The sequence below is a fragment of the Cydia pomonella genome, chromosome 11 (genome assembly GCF_033807575.1).
Source record: "Cydia pomonella isolate Wapato2018A chromosome 11, ilCydPomo1, whole genome shotgun sequence".
NCBI classification, from domain to species: domain Eukaryota; kingdom Metazoa; phylum Arthropoda; class Insecta; order Lepidoptera; family Tortricidae; genus Cydia; species Cydia pomonella.
This window is the reverse complement of record NC_084713.1, coordinates 6393114-6418292: the sequence shown is the minus strand read 5'-3', so window position 1 is coordinate 6418292 and position 25179 is coordinate 6393114. Positions and strand designations below refer to the sequence as shown.

General features: G+C 36.1%; 1 protein-coding gene across 1 annotated transcript in view; it reads right to left on the bottom strand.

Moving 5' to 3' along the window:
- LOC133522718 (uncharacterized) overlaps positions 1 to 21065 on the bottom strand; it is a 170550-nt gene extending 149485 nt beyond the window's left edge. The window contains exon 1 of the mRNA XM_061858143.1: positions 20851 to 21065. Within this exon, the coding sequence (XP_061714127.1) occupies positions 20851 to 21016 (166 nt within the window). The 5' untranslated portion in view covers positions 21017 to 21065. The remainder of the gene's footprint in view (positions 1 to 20850) is intronic.
- Positions 21066 to 25179: the final 4114 nt, after the last annotated feature.

The following is a 25179-nucleotide window of genomic DNA, read 5'->3' as shown; positions in this document are numbered from 1 at the left end:
TTATTTACTTAATTATTGTGCAGTAGTTTAATAATTTAAAACCCTACTATAGTTGTGGTCTTTATGTTTGTTTGGGGTTCCATGTTACGCTTTCTTCCCAATATAATTCTAAAAATTTTATCGTTTCGTGATGCAGCCACGTACTCGTCATTTTTAATCAAAATAATACACAGCACGAACGTCCACACTCGACCGCGTTTGAGCACTACCCTCTCTACACGCTGGCCCAGCTTAGTGGTCCACTAAGATGGTCCATCGTGTAGAGGAGCCATTATCACTTGTCACTATGTCCGTCACTTTCGCTCGTACATACTTGTTAGAACGTGACAGGCATGGTGACAAATAATAAGGAGCCGTCCATCTTAGCCCTACAGCATTGTCTATTTTTTTTCCTTTCCATCTATTTGATCTAATTAAAAGTTTCGAAACGATATTAACTCCCAGTGAATGTGTAGTTTTTCCAATTCTCCTACTCAAGCAAGCTTTAAGCTTTGAATATTCCATCGCAAACCCCGGAACCGAACTTTCTTAATTCGGAAGCGTATAAAAGAAGCAGTAAAAATTCACGGAATGAAATTTAAAAATTCATCGCAGGCATTGTTAGCGGGCAATTTGTCGACGTACAGACAATGCCTGCCAAGGCAATTATAAATCGATTAGACAATACTGGCTGGAAATGATGAACTGACTCAATTGACTGTTAGATTTTAGTAATAACTTATAAAACGGAAAATAATTCTGTAAATCATACTTTTGACAAAATAAAACTGTTTATAGATATACCATTTTGAAAGAGTACGCTTGTTTTCCGAGGCACTTACGCCGACACTTTACGTATTTGCTAGGTAATCTTCGAACGACAGTACTTTTGTTTGCTTTGTGCGTCTTTTATTTGTTTTGGCGTGAACCGGCGAAAATGCATGAATTTGACAATTTTTATTCGCGATTTTGAAGTTGGTCACATCTCATTCCTATAGTAAAAGTCTATTCAGTAGTCCTATAAATTCACATTTCATGGCTAAGGGTTGAAAGAATGTTTCCAAAAGTAAGGAGGTGCAAATCTCTTTGTTGCACACCTCAATAAAAGGAAACAGAAACAGAAGCAGAGGTAAACAACAGGGCGGTCTTATCGCTAAAGCGATCTCTTCCAGACAACCTTTGGGAAGCGGAAATGAATAAATTTATATATGTAAGTAGGTGTTGCAAATACAATGAACGAAATCTTTCACGAAATACACAAAAACCATGCAAATAGAAATAAACAAAATTAAAATACACATACATAAATAAACGTATAACAGTGCCAGCTATAGAGAAAGAGCAGCCAGATAAAAGTACCATAAAAAATAGAAGCCAATCATCAAACTCTACGTCAGAAGCGAGATTTGTTAATCATTGTCATATATATAAAAACGGGCACTAAGAATGGTGCTAGTTCAGCGGCGTCATTCACGAATTCGAGCCAATCGCAACTAGTTACAACCAATCACGCGCGTGATGCCAACTCATCAACCAATCGCGTTGTAGCGTTAGACTGCATGATTGGCTCGAATTCGTGCCCGTAAGGCTCGTCCTTAGATATATATCAATGTTGTTAATATCTTAATAAAGATTATGCCTGCATAATTGTCAAAATTCAGGCCAAGGTAGGTTACCCAAACAATTACAACGTCGCAATAAGAATAATGCACTTGACTTGAATCTTCATTTATTTACATACATACTCGACCTTGCGGCACTGCATTTTATTTGCAGCCAGATTCACTTGCACTTCGCACCGTCTTGTGATAGTCGCATAATAGGCTCCATCGCAATTTGCCATTACAATTTATTAATAAAGACTATCAATTTCTGCCAACAGGTCACACTTAATACTGAAGCGCCATTTAGTGAGCAAACTATATTTTGAGTATACATGATGGAAAAAAATTATGGGCCCCGGAGGAAAAGTGCCTTAAAACCTTAAGCTAGCTCATTTGAATCAAAAGAAACGTTAGATGTTTTTAAAAAGAAATAAAATTATATTATTTCTTAGATTAATTTACAATTCGCTTGTCTAAGAAATATTCTTAAACAGTAAGACCTAATGTTTCTTAGAGAAATTTAAATATTAACATTAACTGAATCGGCTAGCGGAATAAAATAGCGATGTTTATTTTTTGGAATTTTAGTCGGTTCTATTCCCGGGCGAGACAAATAAATTTAAAAAAAATTAATGTTGTTTCATTTCGAAAATAATAAAATAAAATGTTTGCTTTAAGTTTTTTCCTAAGCTAACCAAGGTTTTAAGGCATTTTATTTCCAGGGCCCATTATTTTTTTCCAGTTTATTTGCAAAAAATTTAATTTATAGTCAAAATGTTTTACAAAATATACGAACACGTGAAACCTACATATCTAATCGTTTTCACTGGGTAATTGTTTCTCAGACAATTGGAAGGTTTAATGAAGACAACTCCAAAATCTACATACAGGCTTTAGACAATTTAACGAAATATAGGTATGGAGAACATCGAGCGGATGCATGTAGGAAGCAGCCAGAGTGTAAAAGCTATTAATGCTGAGTGGTGTATTAAATTTACTTGGCTATTGATGGGGATGAACTAACTATGTAAGTATAGAACGCCTGTTCGCTAAAACGGTGTCCAGTTTTAAAGACAGACTGTGACTCGTTCTTCTTAAAATATACAAAATTGTCACCAGTCTTTACTACTTACTTGTCTTTTATCGTAGTTTGCTTTCTGATTCGAAACAATTGGGCTGTTGAATAATATATATTCCAAATCGATTTTCGAGGTTCGCGTGAGGTCTTTAGAAGTGCCTTTTATATTTAACGAGAATTCTCTAGGCTTCGATCAGGCTGGGGATGGATAAATTCTACGAAGAAGCGAGAGCACTTAACATGAGCTGCCTCAGCTGCTACGCTATACATTTGTCCAATGTAGAAAATGGAATGACTGCATTATTTGTCGATCCATAAATTGTCATTAATAGGTGACAATTGTTGTGGCTGAAGAGGGCCTGGCTATCAATGATTTTATATTGATTTCACATAATATTACCTACACGCATTTTATCTTGCAGCGAGATTCATGGATAGCATTATGCGATTTTTGTGTAATTCATTGGTACCACATTAATAATTGTAACGACACGAACTAATACCATTAAATATCTGAAATAATGAATTAGTCCAAGACATATCATATAAGTAGATGCATTCAATGCAACCAAATCTCCTAGGCATCCATTACCGCCATTACCGTGTGCTTAAATTAGCCTGAACACATACACAGTAATATGTTACCGGGCCAGAGTGCCCCGATAACGGATGGCTCCCAGGTGTCAGTCCAGCAGCTGAGCCTTCGATGCTTAACCAGCTAATAATGTTAGCACACAAGCTGCTTATAAAGTATAGGACGTCTGTGCCTTGTAACACTGCAACTATTAATGGGGATATTACCCACCTATAATGCTTTAGTAACGGATAGCAACCAGGTGCCAGTCCAGCAGTTGGGCCTTCTTAGAATCTTAGAAACTGGGCTATTAAAATCGCTGCCAACTTAGCTTGGTCTAACTCTATTAAATATCAGTCCTGCAGCCTGATACTTCAATGCTTAACCGGCATTATCAGTCATTCATTCATAAAATATTATAGGTAGATCAACATCAACCTAATTGCAAAATCTGAAAGATGTTGATAAATTGTAGTACGTATAAATCTAAAAAGTTTAAATCAGTATTAGATCAATATCAGCAGTACTGCTGCTGCTAAGAGTGAGAGAGATCACTGAGCGAGCCTTCGATGCTTTACCAGCAATATTAGTGTTAGCACCTGCTAACAACATCTTAAAAAGGCTTTATAAACTATGAAATAGGTATGGTTAGATTTTTTAAGATGTCAGAATTTTAGGGAAGGCATGTTTGTCTATCCCCAACTTTTTAATAGTAGGGTAACATTTTCAAACACTTGCGCGCGTAAATTACCTGCACAATATTTCGGTAATAGAACAGGTGTGATTCCACCAACTGAGCCTAACCAGTACTTAATATTAATATTAGTTAGTATACAAGCTAAGTATGAGAGATTCACTAAATGCATGTGTAGAATTCTTTTCAACCACATACTTGACATACTACTTCATTGACCCTAATAAATATATTAAGAATGAGGAAAAATCAAACTAATATCACTTAACATAATTATCTTCAAAACCAATTTTAGTTTTAAAGTCAAGTGAAACTAAAGCGCAGTGCAAGAAAGCTTCCGTGTTCTGAATTAAACTACGGATCTCCTTATAAAAGCAGGGAAGACCTGTTTAGAACAGCGTTTTGGGTTCGTGTTGACCTTTAATTTAAATATTCCTAAAAAAAGTATCTAAATAGAATATATAAAAGTTCCGTTATTTTTGAAAATAACAATAACAATTGAAACCCAATCCAATCCACATTAATAATAATAGACAAACATCATTTATTTTCTGGAGTATATAGGGGTTGGTATTACAAACAGACGACACCTACGAGTTTCCAGAGTTTGTCTTTCCCCGATATTTACCCAGTCTCACTAGGTTTCCTTTTCCACTTCCTAGTATGTAGGTAATATATTGGTAGTAAATAAACCAATAGCCATTGATCATGTTCTCAGCTGTCCGGGCACAATATAAATCAAACAGGTTTACGCTCGCGCTGTCTCGAACAAACCCCTCGTTACGCTCGAATTAACCCAGTTAGCGCTTTCGAGCCTGCAATGCACGCTAATTTTTGCACATACTCGCATGTCAGAGCGAATAGCGTGAGCCGCGCATATTCAAAGTTTCAAGGTTAGTTTATATCTATAGACATTGAGCGTGCTGACACGTGCCGTGGCAGACAAAATATTTTTTGTATTGCATGCATGTTCATTTTTGCGCATACTCGCATGCACAGAGCAAATAGCGTGAGTCGCGTATTAAAAGTTTCAAGGTCAGTTTATGTCTATAGACATTGAGCCTGCCAACACGTGCCGTGGCCGACAAAATATTTTTTTGAACGAGCGTTAGCGCAGGTCTCCGTTTCAGCTTGGGCAAAAATGCATTCGTATGTCCGGATTTTCTCCTCTGCATGTCGCATTTCTTAACCGCTTCTCATGAAATTTCATGAGCAACTTACTCAGAGCAAGTTCGATAGTTAAGTAGATAGAATTTTTCTGTCGTTACGTTTTTTTGAAAATGTTCTAAATGGCGGAAATTGGCCTAAAGAGCTTAAGCGCCAGCATTTATGGCACTTAAGACTATTGTGATTTCGCTGTATAATGGTTCAACGAAAAGAATAAGTTTTTTTTTGTTTAAGCTTCTCCCGAGGTCTACAGCTCACAGAGCCACTAGTCCGTCAACTATGTGTCCGTCGGCGTCTGCGCGGCCGTGTTACACTGTAAAAATGTTATTATTTTGTCTGTAACTGCTCACGTCTGTAACTGTCTGGTACGCTCAATGTCTGTTGATATAAAATATAAACGGACATTTAACAGTATGTGCAAACTCAAAATGAATGCGCTAGCGACTGCGTAAGTTCACTTTTTCTGCATCTCACTTGCACCAATATGTCAGTTTGTCAGTACAAGCGAGATGCACTGCAAATGAGTTGGGTACTAGCCGCCAAGTAAACTTGAGATCACTTTATGCTGGTCCGCATAAAAGCTCAAACCCGCGCCCACGCCGTCAATGGCAATACACGAGCAGCTTGTTATGATAGCTTTGATCTCCGAAGTCACTTGTTTCTGCTTGTCGTCCGCGTTATGATTAAAGACTGAACTTTTCACTTTTTGCTTTCCGCCAGAGGCATCAAGTTTAAATATTAATTTAATGTATTAAATTTTAGTGTGGATAAATTAAAATATTCCAAGCGTAGCACAAAGAGGATCGGTGACTTTGCTTTTGCAAACCGCAGCTAGAGAAAGCACGCACGGAAGCAGTCTCTTTAATAGTAGGATTATGAAAACACTTTATAGTACACAATAGAAAACAAAACAGGAAAAAACACTCATCAATTAGTACAAAACAAAGGCGAACTTATGCCTTCAAAGGATCTCTTCCAGTTCATCTTTGGCAGTTAGCCTTTGTGTCCCTTAAGTTAACAGCTAACATATTCACCGCTCAGCTACGGTTGTAGTGCTAAGTCGTAGACGATAACATGGATGTCCCGGTACGTAGCGGAAATGCTTCGTAGAGGCAATATGACAACGTGTCGTGATTAAATAAATAAGTAGGTACTATTTATTTAATTTTAATGTATTTTAGTTTAGTTTAAAATGTAAATCACTTCAAATTTTTCTATGCCCTAACCAAGCACTTAACACTTATATTATTTTATTTTGTTCCGATAAAAAGAGGTGCTTCTCGACGTGAAAATTAGCAAATTCACTTGTTAATGCTTATCTCTACCAAACCTAGTGATATAAAAGTAAAAGTAACCTATTCTACAAATTGTAATTTTCTAGCTTAAGAGTTTTGGCTGACAGTCAATCATCACACTATCATCTATCTATCAGAGAAAACTTATTTACTTAGAGATAGAGCCGGACTAGGACCACGTTAAGTTTTCATGCCGAGTGCTACGTCGAGTATGGAGCTTATGTATGCATTCTTACCGCCAATGTGCAAAGTTAGCGCGGTCAGAGTCTAAGTATATAATTATTGCAGTAATAACAGTCATGTCACAATGTTACAATATAACGTTCCATAACCGTTAATGAAACGTTTTTTCACGCTTTACGAGATTAAACCAATTATCTACCCCAAGGGTTGCGACCACGAACAATTACGCCGTATATAACTGACACAAACAGACAGTGCGATATCGCATGGGACTGCCACATTCATATTCCAATCTAAAACGTCGTATGTCTATGAAGCATGTTGGGAGTTATGACTTTTCGGATTAGTAAAGCCATATTCATATCGAGGGCAAAAACGTCGTATGTCTATAAGAAATTGTTAATAGATATGACCTTCTGGATTAGTATAGGTAGCGATACAGGTGATGCCGATTGAAGCATTGGGAAGGCTGTCAGACGGGTTATACAGTTAGTGTTAATCACTTTAGTGACCGGACCAATGTCGTTTAATTGTTACCCTTTTATTCTCAACAAAAAGGATTACCGTAAAACGGGGTGGCTTTGAAATGCAGGGGCAAGTTTGTCATTTCAATTTTGAACCCATAATATGTATATTTTTATGCGGGATTTTTTCAATAGGTCAACATCAATCGTATACTTAATATATAATATAAATAAAAAGCCTTTTATTTCCCTATAAATTGTTACAGATAACGATTTCATACTTTATGAAGGTTAGTAAATTAATTTATTTATTTTGTAATTGTTAGTCTGTTTATAAATATTTACTAAATAATTTCTATGTATCAGGAACCCCTCTCAGGTGAAGGCCTCCTCCAAACTTTGCCATTTTAATCGGTCTAGTGCGGTTTGATGCCAGTTTGGTCCAGCTATTTTTATGATGTCCTCGTCCCAGCGTGACGGTGGTCTTCCAGTGCGTCGCTTCCATAAGGGCATTTCGATAGTGTGACGATTTTCGTCCATCTGCGGCTTTTAAATCGTGCCACATGTCCGGCTCATCGCATTTTAACTTGTGAGCTTGGTTGAAAGCATCTATAGTTTTTGTCACTCTTCATCTTTGTGTGTCGTATCAATCAATCAATCAATCGTTTATTGATAACAAGTGTTACACGTCATTTAACATTTTCTGTTAAGAATTACTTATATCATTATTCATTCATGAATCAACTTACATTATCAAATTAAATTATTGGGCATCATTAATATTATAATATTGGGCATATGTCACAGGTATTGGGAATATTATACTCGTGTTTATCTATTCGATTTACTTATAAATTCATCTACCGAGTAAAAAGCTTTTTCTAATAAGTACTCTACTTGAGCTTGGTTAGGAATATGGTGTCAGACATTTCAATTAGTTTCAAATCATTGGGCAACCGGTTGTAATCTTACGATTTTTTTAAAACATGCTACTTCCGATTCCTATTTGTGCATGGCTTCGACTATTGCTACTTTGAAATCAAGAGTTTAATAGTTACATAGTTATTAACCTCTTGAATTCAATAGTATCAATAGTATAGTTATCTAACTAGTTACACGAACAGTTTCAGTAAATATTTGTAATGAATAATGGCAATTTTGTGGCCGTTTCATTAAAGATCGATTAAAGTAACAATATTTCTAAGGTCACCCCGTTTTACCGGTATTTAATAAAATTATATTTAAATGCCAATAATAATTAAATTCAAAATCACTATCGTAGTCGCTCTATACACAAACGCCCCGCCATGTTCGGGATGGGTAAATTCAAGAAAATTTAGTAACCTAAGCAAAGCCACGAAAGTGCCCCGAGCAACTTTTGCACGTGCAAAATTAATGAGGGACAAAAAGTAACGCAGCCTTGACATTACCGTTAATTTAAACTAAAGTAAACGCAAGTGAAACTCAGCTTATTTACATTTGTCGTGTGATATATCTTGCGTCACAGAGTAGATAATTTAAAATCGTACACTACACCATGGGTACACTCTCTCAAAGTCTACGACACGACATCAGAGGGCCTAGCGCCACACACGAAAATCCAAATTTCGTTAGCTGCCTCTATGACTCTTGGATATTTAGCGATAGAGAAGCAAAAAACGAAATTTCAAGTACAAAAAGCAACCGAAGTAGATAAGAGGATGATGAGGTAACAGCATGTGGTGTCAGATCATTGAACACATTGCTCGCTTCGCAACTTCAGCGCTGCTGATTGTCATTTTACTCGCTAAAGTCAAAGTGTCATTTTTGCAATTTTGAATTTGGAATTTTCCTTTAATCCATTATAGTTGACAATTAGCTTTTAATTTGTCCTTTTAAAAGTACACTGGGACTTATGAGGTTAAATAGTATTAAAAGGGCTTCAAAACGTGTAGCTTTTTGAATTCTAAACAAGTTGCGCCGTAAAAAATAATTATCATTACTTTATATTATAACATTTATAACTAATTAAGTTTAGATGAGCTAAAGTTTTTAGATGAGACATAGCTCGATGTATTTCGCTCCGTAACGAGAAGATTTATCTAGAGTTGTTTACATTGGCTAAATGACATTCCAACTCCCAACTAGATCTGCACCTTTGTACTGTACTGTACCTTTTTCTATTCTGTGTCAACATAAGCTTCGCAGCAACATTAACACATAAATCAGCTGGTTCATCTACTAGATATACACGGACTGAAACGTTTCCCTCGGCAGCTTTTTCTTGTTACTTCTTGCTTCTAGTAGTGGACTAAAGTGTTTATACACATTGAAATAGTTCGTAGGTAGGTAGGTCTCATAAGTACCTAGTTAAACCAAAGAAACATTGATTTAATAAGATGTGTAAAATCTAAGACAATTTCGTGCTTCGAATTTGACGGGTAAACGAGATGGCGCTGTACGGCTCCACACATTTTACGGTAACTCTGATTGTAAAACGTTGACGTTTGACAATTCAGTGACCGCAAAACATATGGCGCAGTACAGCGCCATCTGTTTTGGATCTCAAACTAAGGGGCACGTTATATTCCTTTGACTTTACCTCTGCCTCTCTATTACAATCTATTCTCTTTGGTTAAACTATTCTGTTTGTTGTGATGATCAAATGCAATCAACTGCATTTGCGGTAAAACAAAGATTGATCCAAGGGTACAAAATAATATCCACTAATAATACGTAACCCTAAAAACGGGATATTTATAAAGTATATTTTTTCAATGAGCTCCCAATATTTCGGGACTATTGCTATGTTTCGTTGCTGTGTGACCGTTTTTATTTAAAACCGTACAAAAGTATAAGTTATTCGCAACTCAGCGAACATGCACACTGCACTGCAGTGAGCCTCAATAGCTCGGGATGTCAACTCAATGTTTGCGTAAGCAACTAAAGTTTTTTTTTATAGTCATAGTTATCAATGCATGAAAGACTATTAGTGGAGTCATAACGTTTTATAAAGCTGAGTTGACAACCAACCGTAACTGTCCCTTTGGTAACACACAAGAGCAATTAAAAGGGTTCACTTTGTTTATGATTTTCCTTACCAATTGCCCCATTTCATTGCCCGTCTGTGTACTAGTACGACATAGTACACGTTTTCATCAAAGCGGCGTAGTTACATAACGTCCACGGCCCGCGGGGGTCACAATGAAAAAGCTCATCTGCGTAGGTAGGTACATGAAGACTTTACGGCCGTTGTGCTGCTGAATTAGCCTCTTTTTGTTTGGTTTGCAACCGCTTATTATTATTTTCCGGCGGACTGTTTTTTTGCAGGTAGTGGCACGCGCGATTTTAGTTAACAATAGACAAAAGATTAGCCGCTTCGGGCCAGCTTCAAATCGAACGACCTTCCCTCTTAAGCAACTGCCACAGTACTTATTGTTTTCTCGGCACAATACTTACGGCAGTGTCTTTGATCTTCGCTCTACTTACCGACCCGGCAATTTACATTGAATTGTCGATTAAATAAGGGTCAGTAGGTCGCAAAACCCCTATCATGACATATTTAACGCAATTACACTATAACTTTGACATAAGACTAGTCGCGAACCTTAAGTGTAATTAAGTTACGCAAATTGGATTACATTTTTAAAGAGGTCAAAGGGATAACATCAACATATTAATTTGCATCCGTGTGTTTTGCACTTTTGTGCATGGGGAAATTCATTCATTAGGTATTTAATTTTTACCTAGTTTTATGTCGTCAATGAGAAAATTACATATTCAAATTCAAAGTGACATTGAACGACTACGTGTTTCGCTTGATTTCAATTTGCTTTCACTACATTTACCTATACATAGAAAAATTACTAAGTATCTTAATTTAGAATTTTTTATGGGTCCGGTTGTTACTAAGGAATACGATAATCTAAAAACATCTAACTATATGTACCAAAAAAATAGTATCGTTACGATATGAGTAACAGCAACTCTTACAAAGTTATAACGGGTATTAAGTTTATAAACGGCCACGTATTTTGCGAGGTGTTGACGCCAAATAAATTACCCACTTGGAGTTAGACCTTTTCTTGCCTAGCCTTGCTTGAAAAATGTGTTAATCTCAGAAGCGCTTCATCATTGTTAAGTGAAAGGTGTTGAACATTGGGCTTCAAATATAATACATTTTACTAACCAGCGGGGTTGCTGACCCTATCACGTTCTAACAAGTATGTAAGTGCAAAAGTGACATAGCATAGTGACAGGTGATAAAAACGCAATCATGCTGCCCCCGCAGAGAGTAGTTACCAACTAAAATATATGCTGAAGGAAAGGAGATCAAGTCTTCTATTAAGTAGATGTTAAGGCGTTTTAGCCGCAAATCTAAAGATGCAGGTTCGAATTCAGTCTCGGATACTACAGGGTGCTTAGCCAACGTGCCAATCGTTAACGCTTCGTAGCGTAGCGTAGTAATAGTCATCTCTATCACTCTTCCATATTAGTGCGACAGTGATAGGACCAAATGGCGAGAAAGAGGGGAGGCCTTTGCCGCGGGACACTCTTACGGGCTAAATAAAAAAATAAAAAAATTTCCTAACACTAATTTGATATACGCGGGAGCGCGCGACCAACTTTGTATCTTATACTCTTCATAAGATAAACTAACCAATGATTGGCACTGAAACTTTCTTGGTGCCTATTTCCATAGAAATTTGGAGGCTAAATAAAAATAAAATAAAATAATGTTTCTAACACTAATTTGATATACGCGGGACCAACTTTGTATCTTAAACAATTAATAAGATAAAGTAACCAATGATTGAAATTGAACCTTTCTAGGTGCCTATTTTCGTAGAAATTTAGAGGCTAAATAAAAAAAAAATCTAACACTAATTTGATTTACGCGGAACCAACTTTGTATTTTAAACCCTCCATAAGATAAAACATCCAATGATTGGCACTTGGTGCCTATTTTCGTAGAAATTTAGACCTCAGTCTTAAAATAAGATTTACATCGCCTACCACACTGGTGAGGTGCCAACAAAAGGGTACTCTATCCTACATGCTAAACCAAAGTCAGCTTCAGAAAGCATTATTCTCACTCTCTTGAAAACAATACAAAACCTATTATCACACAGACAAAGCTTCAGTGGTTATATTCTCTTACACATAATACTATACTATATATTACATAATAGGAATCAGGAAACGGAAACGGGGAAGTTTCATTACATCCTGGAATAGTCCACTTCCGGTTAACTGATATGAGGCGCCAGATGCCATTTACTGCAATGACGTCATAATATTATACATATTCCGTCCTAGGATGATATTGTGTTAACAAGTAGCGTAGGAAATTGTTGGGTATGTGCATAATAAGGGTTTGTAATGAGATATTTGTTTTACAAGGGGGCAAAGTTGTTGTTTAACCGCTAGTGCTAATATTGAAACTCGAGCAAGGGAAAGATTCCAAAATTTAACCACAAGCGTAGCGAGTGGTTCGAGAAGTGGAATCTTGAGCGTTGCGAAGGTTAAACAAACTTTGACTCCGAGTGAAACACAAAATTTTCACCACACCAACGCGAGGAAAATATTTACTATAAAATAAGAAATACTTTGAGTCTTTTGAGTGAGCGTGTTGTCGCCTTCTTGAATACCTATAATTACGTATTTACTATTTATACTTTTACCTTAGACCTCATTATGTTACTAAGTTAATTAGTATTTTGAACTCCCACATTATCCTTATTAAGTATCATTTGTATTCGCTTTGTTCACATATGTGGTTGCAATAGTGCGTAATCTTAGTTTAGTATTATGTCACTACCTGTGAGTTCCTATAATTGGCTTCCTGTATCTACTATATTTTTCTATGTTAATGTCACAGCTGTTGGATCTCCAAATAAATAAAATAAAAAAAAATAAAAAAAAAAATAAAATACCAAAAAATAAAAACAAACCAAATCAAATCTAGATGAACGTATTTAAAAAAAATCATTCAATTTCTTCATCTAAAGTCAATTCTACCAGCTAACATAAGGAAACAACTCAAAATTTGCATCTGATTACTTTGCCCCACATGTGGATAAAATGCAACTTTCTCATTCGTTTTTGAACAATCATTAGGGCCTTTACAAGTTAGTGTGGTGAAAACATTTTGTTTGTATATGTTCTATTAGTAAGTTCAATACTCCTGAGATCACCGTTTTTTTTTTTGCTATTTTCGCCATTTTAGGGGTTGGAGAGCAGGTTGTAGTAGTCAAGTAGGTACGGCTACTTAAACGTTGAAAAGTCATCCTATACCGTTAGATAGCCCGCAGATATTAGGGTGCCTATTAGCCAAGATGACAATCGCTAGCGCTACGACAACGAAACCCTTTGTGTCTCTCTATTACTCTTCCTTATTAGTACGACAGTGACAGTTGCGTTTCGTTCGCTTCGCTACGGAGCGTAAACGATTGGCATGTTTGCTACACAGCCTGATTGACTGAGATTTAACTTTATGCAAGCTGTTATTCTTCCAGATAATATATTCATGACTACCGGCATCGGACTTAGCCTGATATTTATCTACGTATCTAGGTGTGCATATTTTTGTGCGCGCCTCAAAAACAACCCATCAAGCAAACTGTTACTTTGAAAGTTCAAGTAGCCTTTTAAACCATCGAATCTGACACGACCCACGGGGACCGTTCCTATTAAACTTTCAGGTCCCAAGACTAGATAAGGATATAATCGAATATTCTAATAAAAGAATATAAAAATATAAAAATATAATGTAGACTCCTATAAAAGAATATAATGTAGACATGCATATTTAAGTACGGATTTTACTATTCAATAGTCTGAATTTCAACTAACATTATACTAATTTTAGTACTACCGATAACTTTGTAGAGTAATGCTTGAGAACGTCCGGTATTTACAAAAATCAGCCCTAATTCCGTCATATTAGAGTCAATTTTCGGAATCACTGACATTCTGAAGCATTCGAATTTACCAGAATTCACTTTATGTGGTTACTTAAGAATTATATTACCTGAAGAATTTTGTCACTTTGGCAAGGTATCAATCGCGGCAATTATTTGTTCAAAATTTACGTGTGTACGGTCAACCAATTTGATTCCTAGGCCACTATAGAACCATGTCATAATGACTTCTACGACAGTGCTTATTGAGGGATGCATGTCATGTATAGAGTAGTTAAAGCGACAAGGTTCTATAGTGGCCTAGGATTCAAATTGGTTGACTGTACCTACTTATAATGTAACTTAATTAAGTTTAATAGTAATTGGTAAGCCAATTAGAAATTTAGCATAATTATGGTGTCCACGGCACTACCTAACATTCTGCTCAGTAGAGAAATAGGCTCCATAAAATTTAGTATATGTAGACCGATGTATTTGTGGTAGTTAGCGCAAAGATAACAAAGCCTGCGACGCAATGCGGATTCCCCTTCGGGCTCATTTCATAATACCAAGCGCTTTTAAAACGTTCGTGGAGTTTGACTTGCGACATCGGTTTTTGTCATCATTACTGGTATTTCATTACTTTCAATCATGGAATCAAATGACTGTGATTGAGTAAAATATCTAAGTATTGAACTTTGATATGCATCAAGCACTAGGTATGCTTTTATTAAAAAAACACTCGTATTAAAAGATTGTTGTTTTTGCATTGTTTTGTTTAACCCTAGGATAATAGGGGTTACACCTACGGCTGCTGAAGCTTTTTCATTGAGGCGGAAATGAGAGGAGGATCAAAATCCAGCGAAGCGTTGAAGACAACCTATGCTATTGGTTGGTTCCCGCTCGTCTCCTCTCAAAGGCAACCTGACGAGAGGTTTATTTTTCCCGAGTCCACACATTCGCTATACACCACGTCATTCGACACATACATAAATACCTGCGTAGGTACAACTTACAACCCCTCTGATGTTGCGGGTGTCTATGGGCGACGGTAATCGCTTCTTAACAGTCGATTCGTCTGCTCGTTTGCAAATAGATGGCTCGATCTCACTGTCCAAGGTCCTAGATCACGCGGTAAGCCTAAGAAGCGCTGGCTGGGCGTCGTGATAGCGGACATGGAAGAGAACAATCTCACACCTGAGGATGCCGAAGACTGGGCAAAGTGGAGAAGATTGAGTAGGAAAGCGGACCCTGGCACTAAGCCGGGAAAATGCTAGGTTGAAGAAGAATACCTATTAAAAGAACTCTATAAAGGATGAAAAGCTCAGTCTAGCCTACATCTGTTTAGACTATCTTAAATCTGTAGCTCCTGGAAATCAAAGGTTGTATTTAGACATAACCAAATTAAAATGGAGCTGGACAGGACATGTTGCCAAGCAGAGTGATGGCAGGTGGGCCAAAATGTCAACGGAATAGTGGCCGCTTTCAGACGAAAGGAGTGCCTGGCGTCGCCCACGACATTCGGAAGATTGTGGGTCACTTCTAGGTGAGATTGGATCAGGACCGGGATACGTGACGTACTGGAGGAGAGGCCTATGCTCAGCAATGGGCGATAAAAGGCTGCTATGATGATAATATTTAGACTTAGACTAGATGTGAAGGAAAATGCATCTGTACTATGGGTACGACCTACCTGGAACTCGTGGTCAAGTTCTTCTGTAGCTGCTGCTAACTAGATTTTCTTTCAGCTTTGTTTCTTACCACACTCACTATCTATTCAGTATTCTATACAAAAACATAGGATATTTATTTTGCTTGACATCTAAGTATATATACTTATCTATGATTCTTTATTATTTGACATCTATGATGAACATTTGATGTGACATATATTTTAAAGTTTAAATATTTCTTCTTCGACGTTGAGACGACTTTGACATGCCAGCGAAAACGGCAAGTGAGATGCGATAGGTGTTAATGAGGTTGTATTATGAAAATCCTTATCGAAAAATACACTTCATATAGGCACTTTTTTATTTCTGTGTGAAAATAAAAAGAAACCAAATCCCGGAATGTAATTGATAAATTGCTTGTATTAGTAAACCATAGATGAATTGGGGGATCTTGTAAAATGAAATTAAATATGCCATATTTATCGTCACCTACATACACACATATAATTATACACACACACACACACACACAAACACACATACACACACACACACACACACAACATACATTAGCATGCAAATTCAAATTCCTTCTAGTTAACTTTTTCTTCTTCTTTTTTATACCAATTAGATGTTTTTGTTATTCACATCATAACCTCACTTGTTAATAACCTCACTAATGTAATTCTAATACATTGCAAATTATTTCTTAAGAGTAAATCTTACTCCCCCCCCCCGGAATTTATTCCGGGGTGAGGGCCTGGAGATCTGTATTACAGGTTTACGCCTAGTTCAGACTCCAGTCTGTCACAAAGGGTATAAATCGAATTTGCCTTTGCTCTATATAATAGTAATTGTTAAATGTATCCTTTGTGAGGTGAAAATAAAAAATAAATATATAAATAAAATAGTAAACTCCTATAAATAGGCAGTTAGTTATAAAGTTTTCATCCAATATTTAGAGCGCTTTTCGTCAAAGGTCCTACAAAAACATATAGCGTTTTCATTCCTTGAGCCGTTCATTTATAATAACTAAACAGAACAAGATAAGAAAGTTTTTAAGGTAATTTCAACGGCACTACGTGCCCATCGACATAATAGACACTTAGAAAGGCCTAGTCCATCGTACTCTGATTTATTTATAGTACCTAACGATAGTATATATCCTACAGGTGAATATATTTTAAAGGCGCCCACTCACTACCCTTTACACGCACGGCATACTAATAGTCTTTCAGAGACGCATGTTACGAGTACGTCGTTTCGTGAGTGTCCGACTTAACCGTAGGATCACACCTGACCATATATGACCACTCGTCACATTTCAGACTAGCTATATTCAGTTGCAAATCGAGCATCGAGCATTTTCTCTCAAAAACTATCAATTTGATGAAGTGAATCTGATGATGATAATAATGATGATGATTTTATGTAGTATGTTCACCGATTACTCCGACACCCGTGGTCCGATTTGAGTATTTCTTTTTTTATTTGATCGGAAGGTTGCGAGGCATTGGGTCAGTGGCGGGGCGGAGGCTAGATTTAGAGAAGTGGCAGGAATGATCAGATGGACTTGAGAAAAATCTTGATTATATATTAAAGTTAACGAATTTAGTGTTAAACTTGATTGTGTTTTTCATTCATGCGTCACGCGTCACTCTTAGCTCTTAACAATGCCTTAAAACTATAAATGGAAAAATAAAAACTTTGTACAAAAAAAGTAAACCAACTTCAAAAAGAATAAAATAAAATATTATCCTCTTTTAAGTATATGTTTGAAGTCGGTGCCAAGCCAAATAGTAACAATATCGGTCAAAAATAAAAATAATAATAATAGCTTTATGTCAATAAATCACATTACAACTGTATAGTAATGCGTATTTAAACGTGGAATAAATTATATCTGTGTCTTTGTTACCTTTTCACGGCTAAACATCTGAATCGATTTAGGTGAAATTTGGCATGAAGGTAAAAAGTTTAAGTCCTGAAGACAGTCTTTGAATTGTTTTATATTTAGAAATGAAGTTCTCAATCTGTCACTCAAATGAAGAACTCAATCTCAATTCCACACTTGAGTACTATAGACAGTTCGAAAATAGCTCTTTAAAAATTGCGACGGCAAATAAATGCATTGGATTTATACTATACTAATATACCGGCAAACATGGTACGGACTGCGCGCTGCGCTAAGAAGGTTCGACCGTGTGTAAGGCCTACCTATAGAAAGTATGTTCATTGATGTCGTAGTAAGGCAATCCAACGTATTGTACATATTTATATAGCCGCATCCACTGACCTATCACACATAGACAGTTAGTCACACATAGAAACACGATCGATGTGTGCGTGCGACGCTCGTGTCTTACGCTCAGCGACACACACACATATATACAAAAACGGGTTGCCAGAGTTCATTTATTCCCCTTAAAGTAGATGGATTTTAACCACATCCTTATACTTGGCTATCAATCATTTGGGAGTGTGTAAGTAAATATTAAATTTATAGCAAAAGCTTTCAATGTTTCTTTTAAGGACTTTGCATTTCTGTACTTTGTGAAATAATGTTTTAATAAAAAATGTTTATTTTTTTATTTTACAAATGTGCACAGATAATAGCTGGTAGAATTGACTTTGGAATGATGATTTTAAATGATAAATATTTAATGACGATCATTTGGATTCGATTTGGTTTGATTTTATTTGATATCTTACATTTAATATTTTCTTCGGGTTGGTGTGGTGAAAAGTTTTGTGTTTCACTTGGGGCAAAATTTGTTTAACTCTCGTAACTTGAAACCCTCGCAACGCTCAAGATTCCATTTTTAGAAATTTTGGGATCTTTATCTACTTAGCTCGATAATATTGCTAATTAGCACGAGCGGTTAAACAACAACTTTCCCTCTTGTAAAACAAATAACTATTTATCGTCAGTACTAGTAATTGTACCTGCCGGCCTAGCCAAGGTTGCAATCGCTATTGCTTCGACAACGAAACGCTTTGTTTCTCTCTATCAGTCTTCCATATAAGTGCGACAGTGACAGTTGCGTTTCGTTTTTACAGACCTTAACTGTAACACCTGTGTTCCACAAATACAATTTACTTTACTTGCTCATCAAAATGGCGAGAGCATATTCGACTATGTTTAGTCGGTTTCCATATTGCATCGTTCCAATTTAATCTAATTTTTTCCTTCCATCTCGCAGACAGAAGCGGATCAGTCGGAAATCTAAAACGAATATCACACAAAATAAAAATATGAATTTAAACTGTAATTTTATAAAAGACAAAACATAATTTGAAATAAAAGAATGAAAAACTAAAAAAGAATATTTTCTATAGTCATACAAGGAACGTATAGTAAGCATATTAATTTTATTTTATCAAAGTAATCGTCATGCCTCATTTGGAGGAAAAAAGATTTATATCACCTGGCAACATTTATAAGTAATGGCGGCTGACGAAAATTTGGATTTTTGTATTTACAATTACGTAAAAATATCACATTAAACTGGATACTTACGCGTGAAATGTTATATCAGGCGGTTTGTTTTTATTCACTGATGTGTTGTGACACCCATTCACCGCACAAACAACCATCTTTCTTGTATTTTTTAATTTATAACCGGGAGGTGTACACAAACCAACTCGACCTTGAGTACTGCGAGGGCCGTTCGGATACGATGACACGAGGGCGACATAATGTCGTACTCGAAATGGCTTCACTAGGGATGTACAGACTAGGCATCTAGGCTAATTATAAATCTATGGCCGCATCTTTATCGAATCGCACCAAAATCATGGTATGCTTATAAATTTGGCTTGGCACCGACTTCAAACATATCAGTTGGTAACGCATATACTTAAAAAGGATAATATTTTTATTTTTTCCTTTTTGAGGTCGGTTACTTTTTTTGTAAAAAGTTTTTATAGCGCCTAATCTACGAAATAACTATTTGGTTATCAATTTTCTAGGCATATTAAATTCTTAGAAAAGGCGTCTAAATTAAATTTACTAAACTAAACTAAATTTACCTAAACACGATTAGAAATAGAAATCATTCAAGTTCTAAACCATCTGCTCAGTAGCAGATTTCTATTTACCGGCCATTCTTAAGTAAATGTAGGATATGCATATATTACCTAATTAGTTCTATTGAAATGCATTAATAGTGCAACAAGCAGCACAGCGCTGTGCCAAACGACAACTAATTTTATTGGGGTCACTGTGCGTGCGTAAGAGCATGCTATTATTAGTCAACGGGTTCGATTGATTAAATAAGATTTCTTATGAATTGTGTGTACATTGATTACAATCGGAACTTTCTCTATATTATACGTAAATCATATTTTTTTCATTTTTATTGAACATCTAAGCAATCTAAGGGAAAGTAAATCAAGGAAGGCATCGGCAAAGGGTGATGCAGTGAATTTATAAACTGTTCACTTTTGGGATTATCTCAAAATAAATTTATTTATCTTATTATCTTTTCTATTTAATAATGAATTTTCTATTTGTCTTTGATATTTTGTAAAACATCTGATAAAATTACATGGCATGACTTTTGAACTATTTATCCTAAATATTTCCAGTGTATCTTTCACGTCTATTTTATGCAGGACAGAATATTTCTAAAACTATATGGACCATAATAATTAAACAACAGATTATTAAAGTTTAAATACGCTTTGAAGCCGTAGATAATTCTTGTAGGTAGTTTTCTTGAAACTCATCTTCATCTCAAGTTTTCATGAAAATTAAAATATCAAAGTTTTTTCCAGAGCAAACTACTCGTGCATCTGTTACTTTAAAATAATCTTTATTTCATTATTTTCACTCATTGCCGATGTTATAAATTAATACTTTGCAATGTTGAACGCAGATATTTTAAGTGCACACGTTCGATGGCGGGAAAAGACGTGACAGCTGATGACACTGACGCCATCTTGGAGGGGTCTTTCAGTGCTGTCATAACAATCTCCAACCAAATTAATTACCGGTTTTATTTTGTTTACATTACGCATCCCAGCGTTATAAAAATACCCAACAGTCGCGAATGTTAATATCCGCTAGATTATTTTAGCTTTGTTCAGCACAATTTGTACGTCCGGTTAAGAAAAAAATCACTTACCTGCTTTTACCGAAAATGGCAATGAAAGCTTACTCCGCACTTTTACAACCAAACTTTTTCACTGCACTGAAACTTTTCCCGCCGAATTTTTTTTAAAACCCTTTATACGAGTCAATCTGGCCAACTCACCGGATTTCTGTGGTGTTTCGGGCAAGGGCTGCGGCGCGGGCTCCCTGCGGAGCTGTAGGGCGAACTCGGTGCCGACCTCCTCGGACCGGGGGCACGGCACGTACGCGTATTGTTTCTTGGTCGGCGCCGGGGCGGGCGCGACGCGGTGTTTGCCGCGCTCGGCCATGCGGCGTCTGACGGAGCGGCACTGCCGCAGACCGGCTCTTTTCGATAAAAGAACTGATTTTTTGGCCCGTTTTGGCGGCTAGGGTCATTATTGTACACTTTGTCGCATTCAGAAATACAAGTATTTTTTGTACATAAACACATTGAATTGTGTATTGCTCATTAATGTCTTATAGTTACTAAAAATAAAATAAAATACCTGACTTAATTCAAAGTATTTTTTTTTTTCAATTACACTTTAGTGTGCTTTTAGTTTCGCCTGTGTTAAGGTGGGTGTTTATTAATGAGCTTTTCTTTTTTAATAGTTGTGTCCTAAAGTTCAACTAAAAATTGAAACTTTCCACAAAACACGTTAGCTAGCTAGTTATTAGGACTTATGTTTGCTGGGAAAAATAAAGTATAAAAACTAAGCATTTGTAAAACATATACACCGTGTTTTTATTGAATTCCGTTAACTTCGGGGCATGAGTAAGTACGTTTATAGAAACTAAATGGCATGGGTAATTTAAAAAAAAAACTTTTTTGTTTATTTTTTATTTTTTTATAAAAAGTAATTAAATGTTGCAGATAGCTTTGTTGTAACACGGGCAATTACATTGAACTCGACCAAACAATAGAAAACTATGACATATCAATGACATTTCAAACATCGATCGTCAGATATAGTACCTACGTTTAGTAGCAAATGTATTAACTAGTACTAAACACGAATCAATATGAAAACAGGCCCTAAGGCAAGTGTAGGTACACGGTCGTAGGGGCCTTATAAGATAAAAATAAATTACTGATTATCTCCGAAATAGAGTTAATTAGAATACCGGTGTCTTTGAAAAAGTTACTTAATTTAAGCTCAGGAATGCACCCTTAAAATTAGAGGAAATCAAAAAAAAACACGGTGTATAGTTAAGTTAGGTTTAGGTTAATCTGATATTCACACAAGAATTGATATGAATCAATATTCGTCTAAGAATGTATAAAAGGCCAATAATGCTCCTTATAAATTTTTACTTTAAGTATACTTATTTTGGTCTAAAAATATAGATTCCGTACAATTGTGAATTGTATTTTCTCACACTTGTTGTCGGCGTAAGTATATTTTGAAATAGATATGAGAATACCTATTTAAAAAGATATACCTACTCTACCTATAAAGAGCATTGAAAACATAATGTATCATTCGGTACTGACCGTACAAAAAATAAACTTATCAAACTCTAACTGTCTCCACACAATTCAATTTGAACACAAAAACAAACGAACTATTTGAATTAGAACGCCGCGCTCAACTCAAGTTGAAGTTACTTTTAAAGTTTTTTTTTAATTATTGCGGTGCTGTGGCGGCATCGCCAGCACTGGCTGTTTGCGCGCGCATTGCCCGTGCCCGGTCGCAGCATCACGGTCGATAGGTATCCCGGAGAATTGCGGAAAATTGAAACAATGGAAATTAAAAAATATATATATATATATATAAGTTTTTTTTTCTTATCTCTATTAAACGGCTCGATAAATAAGTTAATCACTCTGTGAAATTAAAAAACAATCACCTATAACATAGTCGAATATTGAATTGAAAGAAAACATTATACAAATTTAATAAACCGAAATAGCGAAGGTTAAGAATAGCAAGTTTCATTGAATTAAACAGAGCGAACGTGAAGCGGCAGGCAAACAAAGGCTGTGAATTATTTATAAGGCTGGATGCTGCGGTATCCACGCACCTACGAACTACAAGCTTATTAACCTGTACTTATATCAGTTTTTGAAGCTCTTATTTCGGTGAATTTTAGTCTATATTTCCTTGACACGTAGCACAGAGAAGATGCTGGCGATACTAGTGTAGGTATTATCTACGTAGGTTCAACAAATAAGTTCTAGTTTGCGCTAAGGTTCGATTCACGGGATACTAGTAACCTCAACAAACATTTGACTGATGATGCTACGCCTGCATTTCTCTGTTATGTTTTCTTTCTGAATCTTAATAGCCCAGATGTTTAATATGAGGAAAAATGTCTGTAAAAAACCTTTACAAGTCTGTTATCTTTATCCCAAGAAATAAATATAAAATCTTGAAAGCATCATCAGGTTTTTTCACCATACGAATCAGCGCCGTAGACGAAGACAACGATTAAGTAATCGCCACTGCCACTCAACTTATTATTTTTTCATCACACTTGCTCGAAAGAGACATTATTTCATGCAGGTATACTGAAGGACAAAGGCATGTATTGTTCCCGCGTGAGTTATGGATTTTGAAAAAAAATTGTACATTGTGCATCGTATCCAAAATTTCACTTACCCCCTGGTAAGTGAAACTTCGGATACGAGGGTGGTCATTCCCGATAGCCGCAGGCTGGAGGGAATTAAAGACCCGAGTTTGCAATATTCTTAGGTACCCCCGGAGTTACACACAATGTTTTTCATCACACTTGCGTAGAAAAAACTAAATTTTAAGCGAAGTAATTCTTAAATACAAACATCAAATTTTCGTCCGCCATTTTGTAATTTCTCGACAGGTTAGGCATCGAAGGCACAGACCTATTCGGCATTCAGCCACGATTGAAAATTATGTAAAAAAATTAAACGGCTGTTAAGTTTTGAAAAAAAAAGAACTTGTGTTTTTTTTTTTGTAATTGGAAAATTAGAATACCGCTCCAGACAGTACATCACAATGCGGTACGACATTATCGCTAAAATTTTAAATGTAACCTAACCTTTATACTGATTTTCCTTTAGAAAAGTTGCCCGGTGTCTTTATTCCCTGTAACAAAATATGTCCTTCCAAAGCATAGTTCGCGTAAAGATATCAATTTGCTCCCGAACATCTCTATATCTTTTGTGGAATTTAGATAGCAATGTTATTTCTTCTATTTCCCGTCACCGTCAGCTTCATAAAGAGAAAGGTTTATACCAGACCAAGGGTTTTGGTCTGTCTTAGTCTCAATGTCAGTGCCACTGGGTGGCAGGAACTCTAATAATACTTATTATTGGCTTAATCATATCAGGATTTGAATTCTCGCGCCGCTAAAACTCGTGACTAAAAATGATAGACCCAGTATCCACTTTTGGCATAAATAAAAAACATACTACACTACCTACCTATCTGTATCTTACTTAGGCCTATACACATAGTTAAATAATCCATTATTTAACATGTTCACTATGACCAAGTATTAAATGTCAAGTTTTTTTACTAGCTATAAAATACGAAACAGGTTTCAACTAGGTATTCATTTACATCATTCAACAAACCCGATTTTACAATGATTTTATTCCGACAGCCTTTTCCATAAATAAAACCTATCAAGCCCGGTTCCATATCGCTGAGCCAAAATCTCAATTTCGACTGCCTAGTCTCCAATTTCACACCTTATTCGATTTAACAACTGAAAACGAACCATATTAGGCTTAAAATAAAACTCATAATTGAACAGGCGGGTAGAAAAAGTTGAAAGTTGATTTGTCCGAACACTAATTGGGACTGCACGGGATTGCGACAAAAAGATAGAAGTTTGGCACAGGTTTGTTTTATTCAGCTTGTGACTTTTGTAGCCATTACCCCTAGTGTAACTTTGATCGACATCATAACGTGACGAACGCGTTTGCGTTAAGTCTCATTTTGTATAGGATTTTGAGTTTCCAAAACGTCCCGCTTGGCGCGCTCTTTCTAAATCCAATACAAAATGAGACTAAACGCAAATGCGTACGTCACGTTTCGAAATCGAATTTATTTACACTAGGGCTACAGATTAAATAATCTTTCTCTACGTTCGCCGTTTTTTAAGGATACATTCAAATTGTAATAATATTGCAGCGCAGCATTGCTGCCCATTGTATTGCTGCAGATGTCAATTATCCAGGACATCGACATGACTTCGACGTTTCCCTGCAGCAATGCAGTATTTTGTATTGTTGTCGATGCCCCATAAATACTTCAAATAAAGATTCTGCCTAATATTTTAAATGTGGCTTTGCATCACAGAAGAGTTCTGAAATTCAAACAGAATTTCTGATAGAAACGTCCTTATTGCAGATAAAGCATAAGGAGTAAGGACCCTTCTCCCATGAAAAACCATTTATGTGCGTTAACCCCATACAACGCCGAGTGTAATTTGATATTATAATGATAATAGTAACTAGACTTCTAATGATTTTAAGCAAAAAATG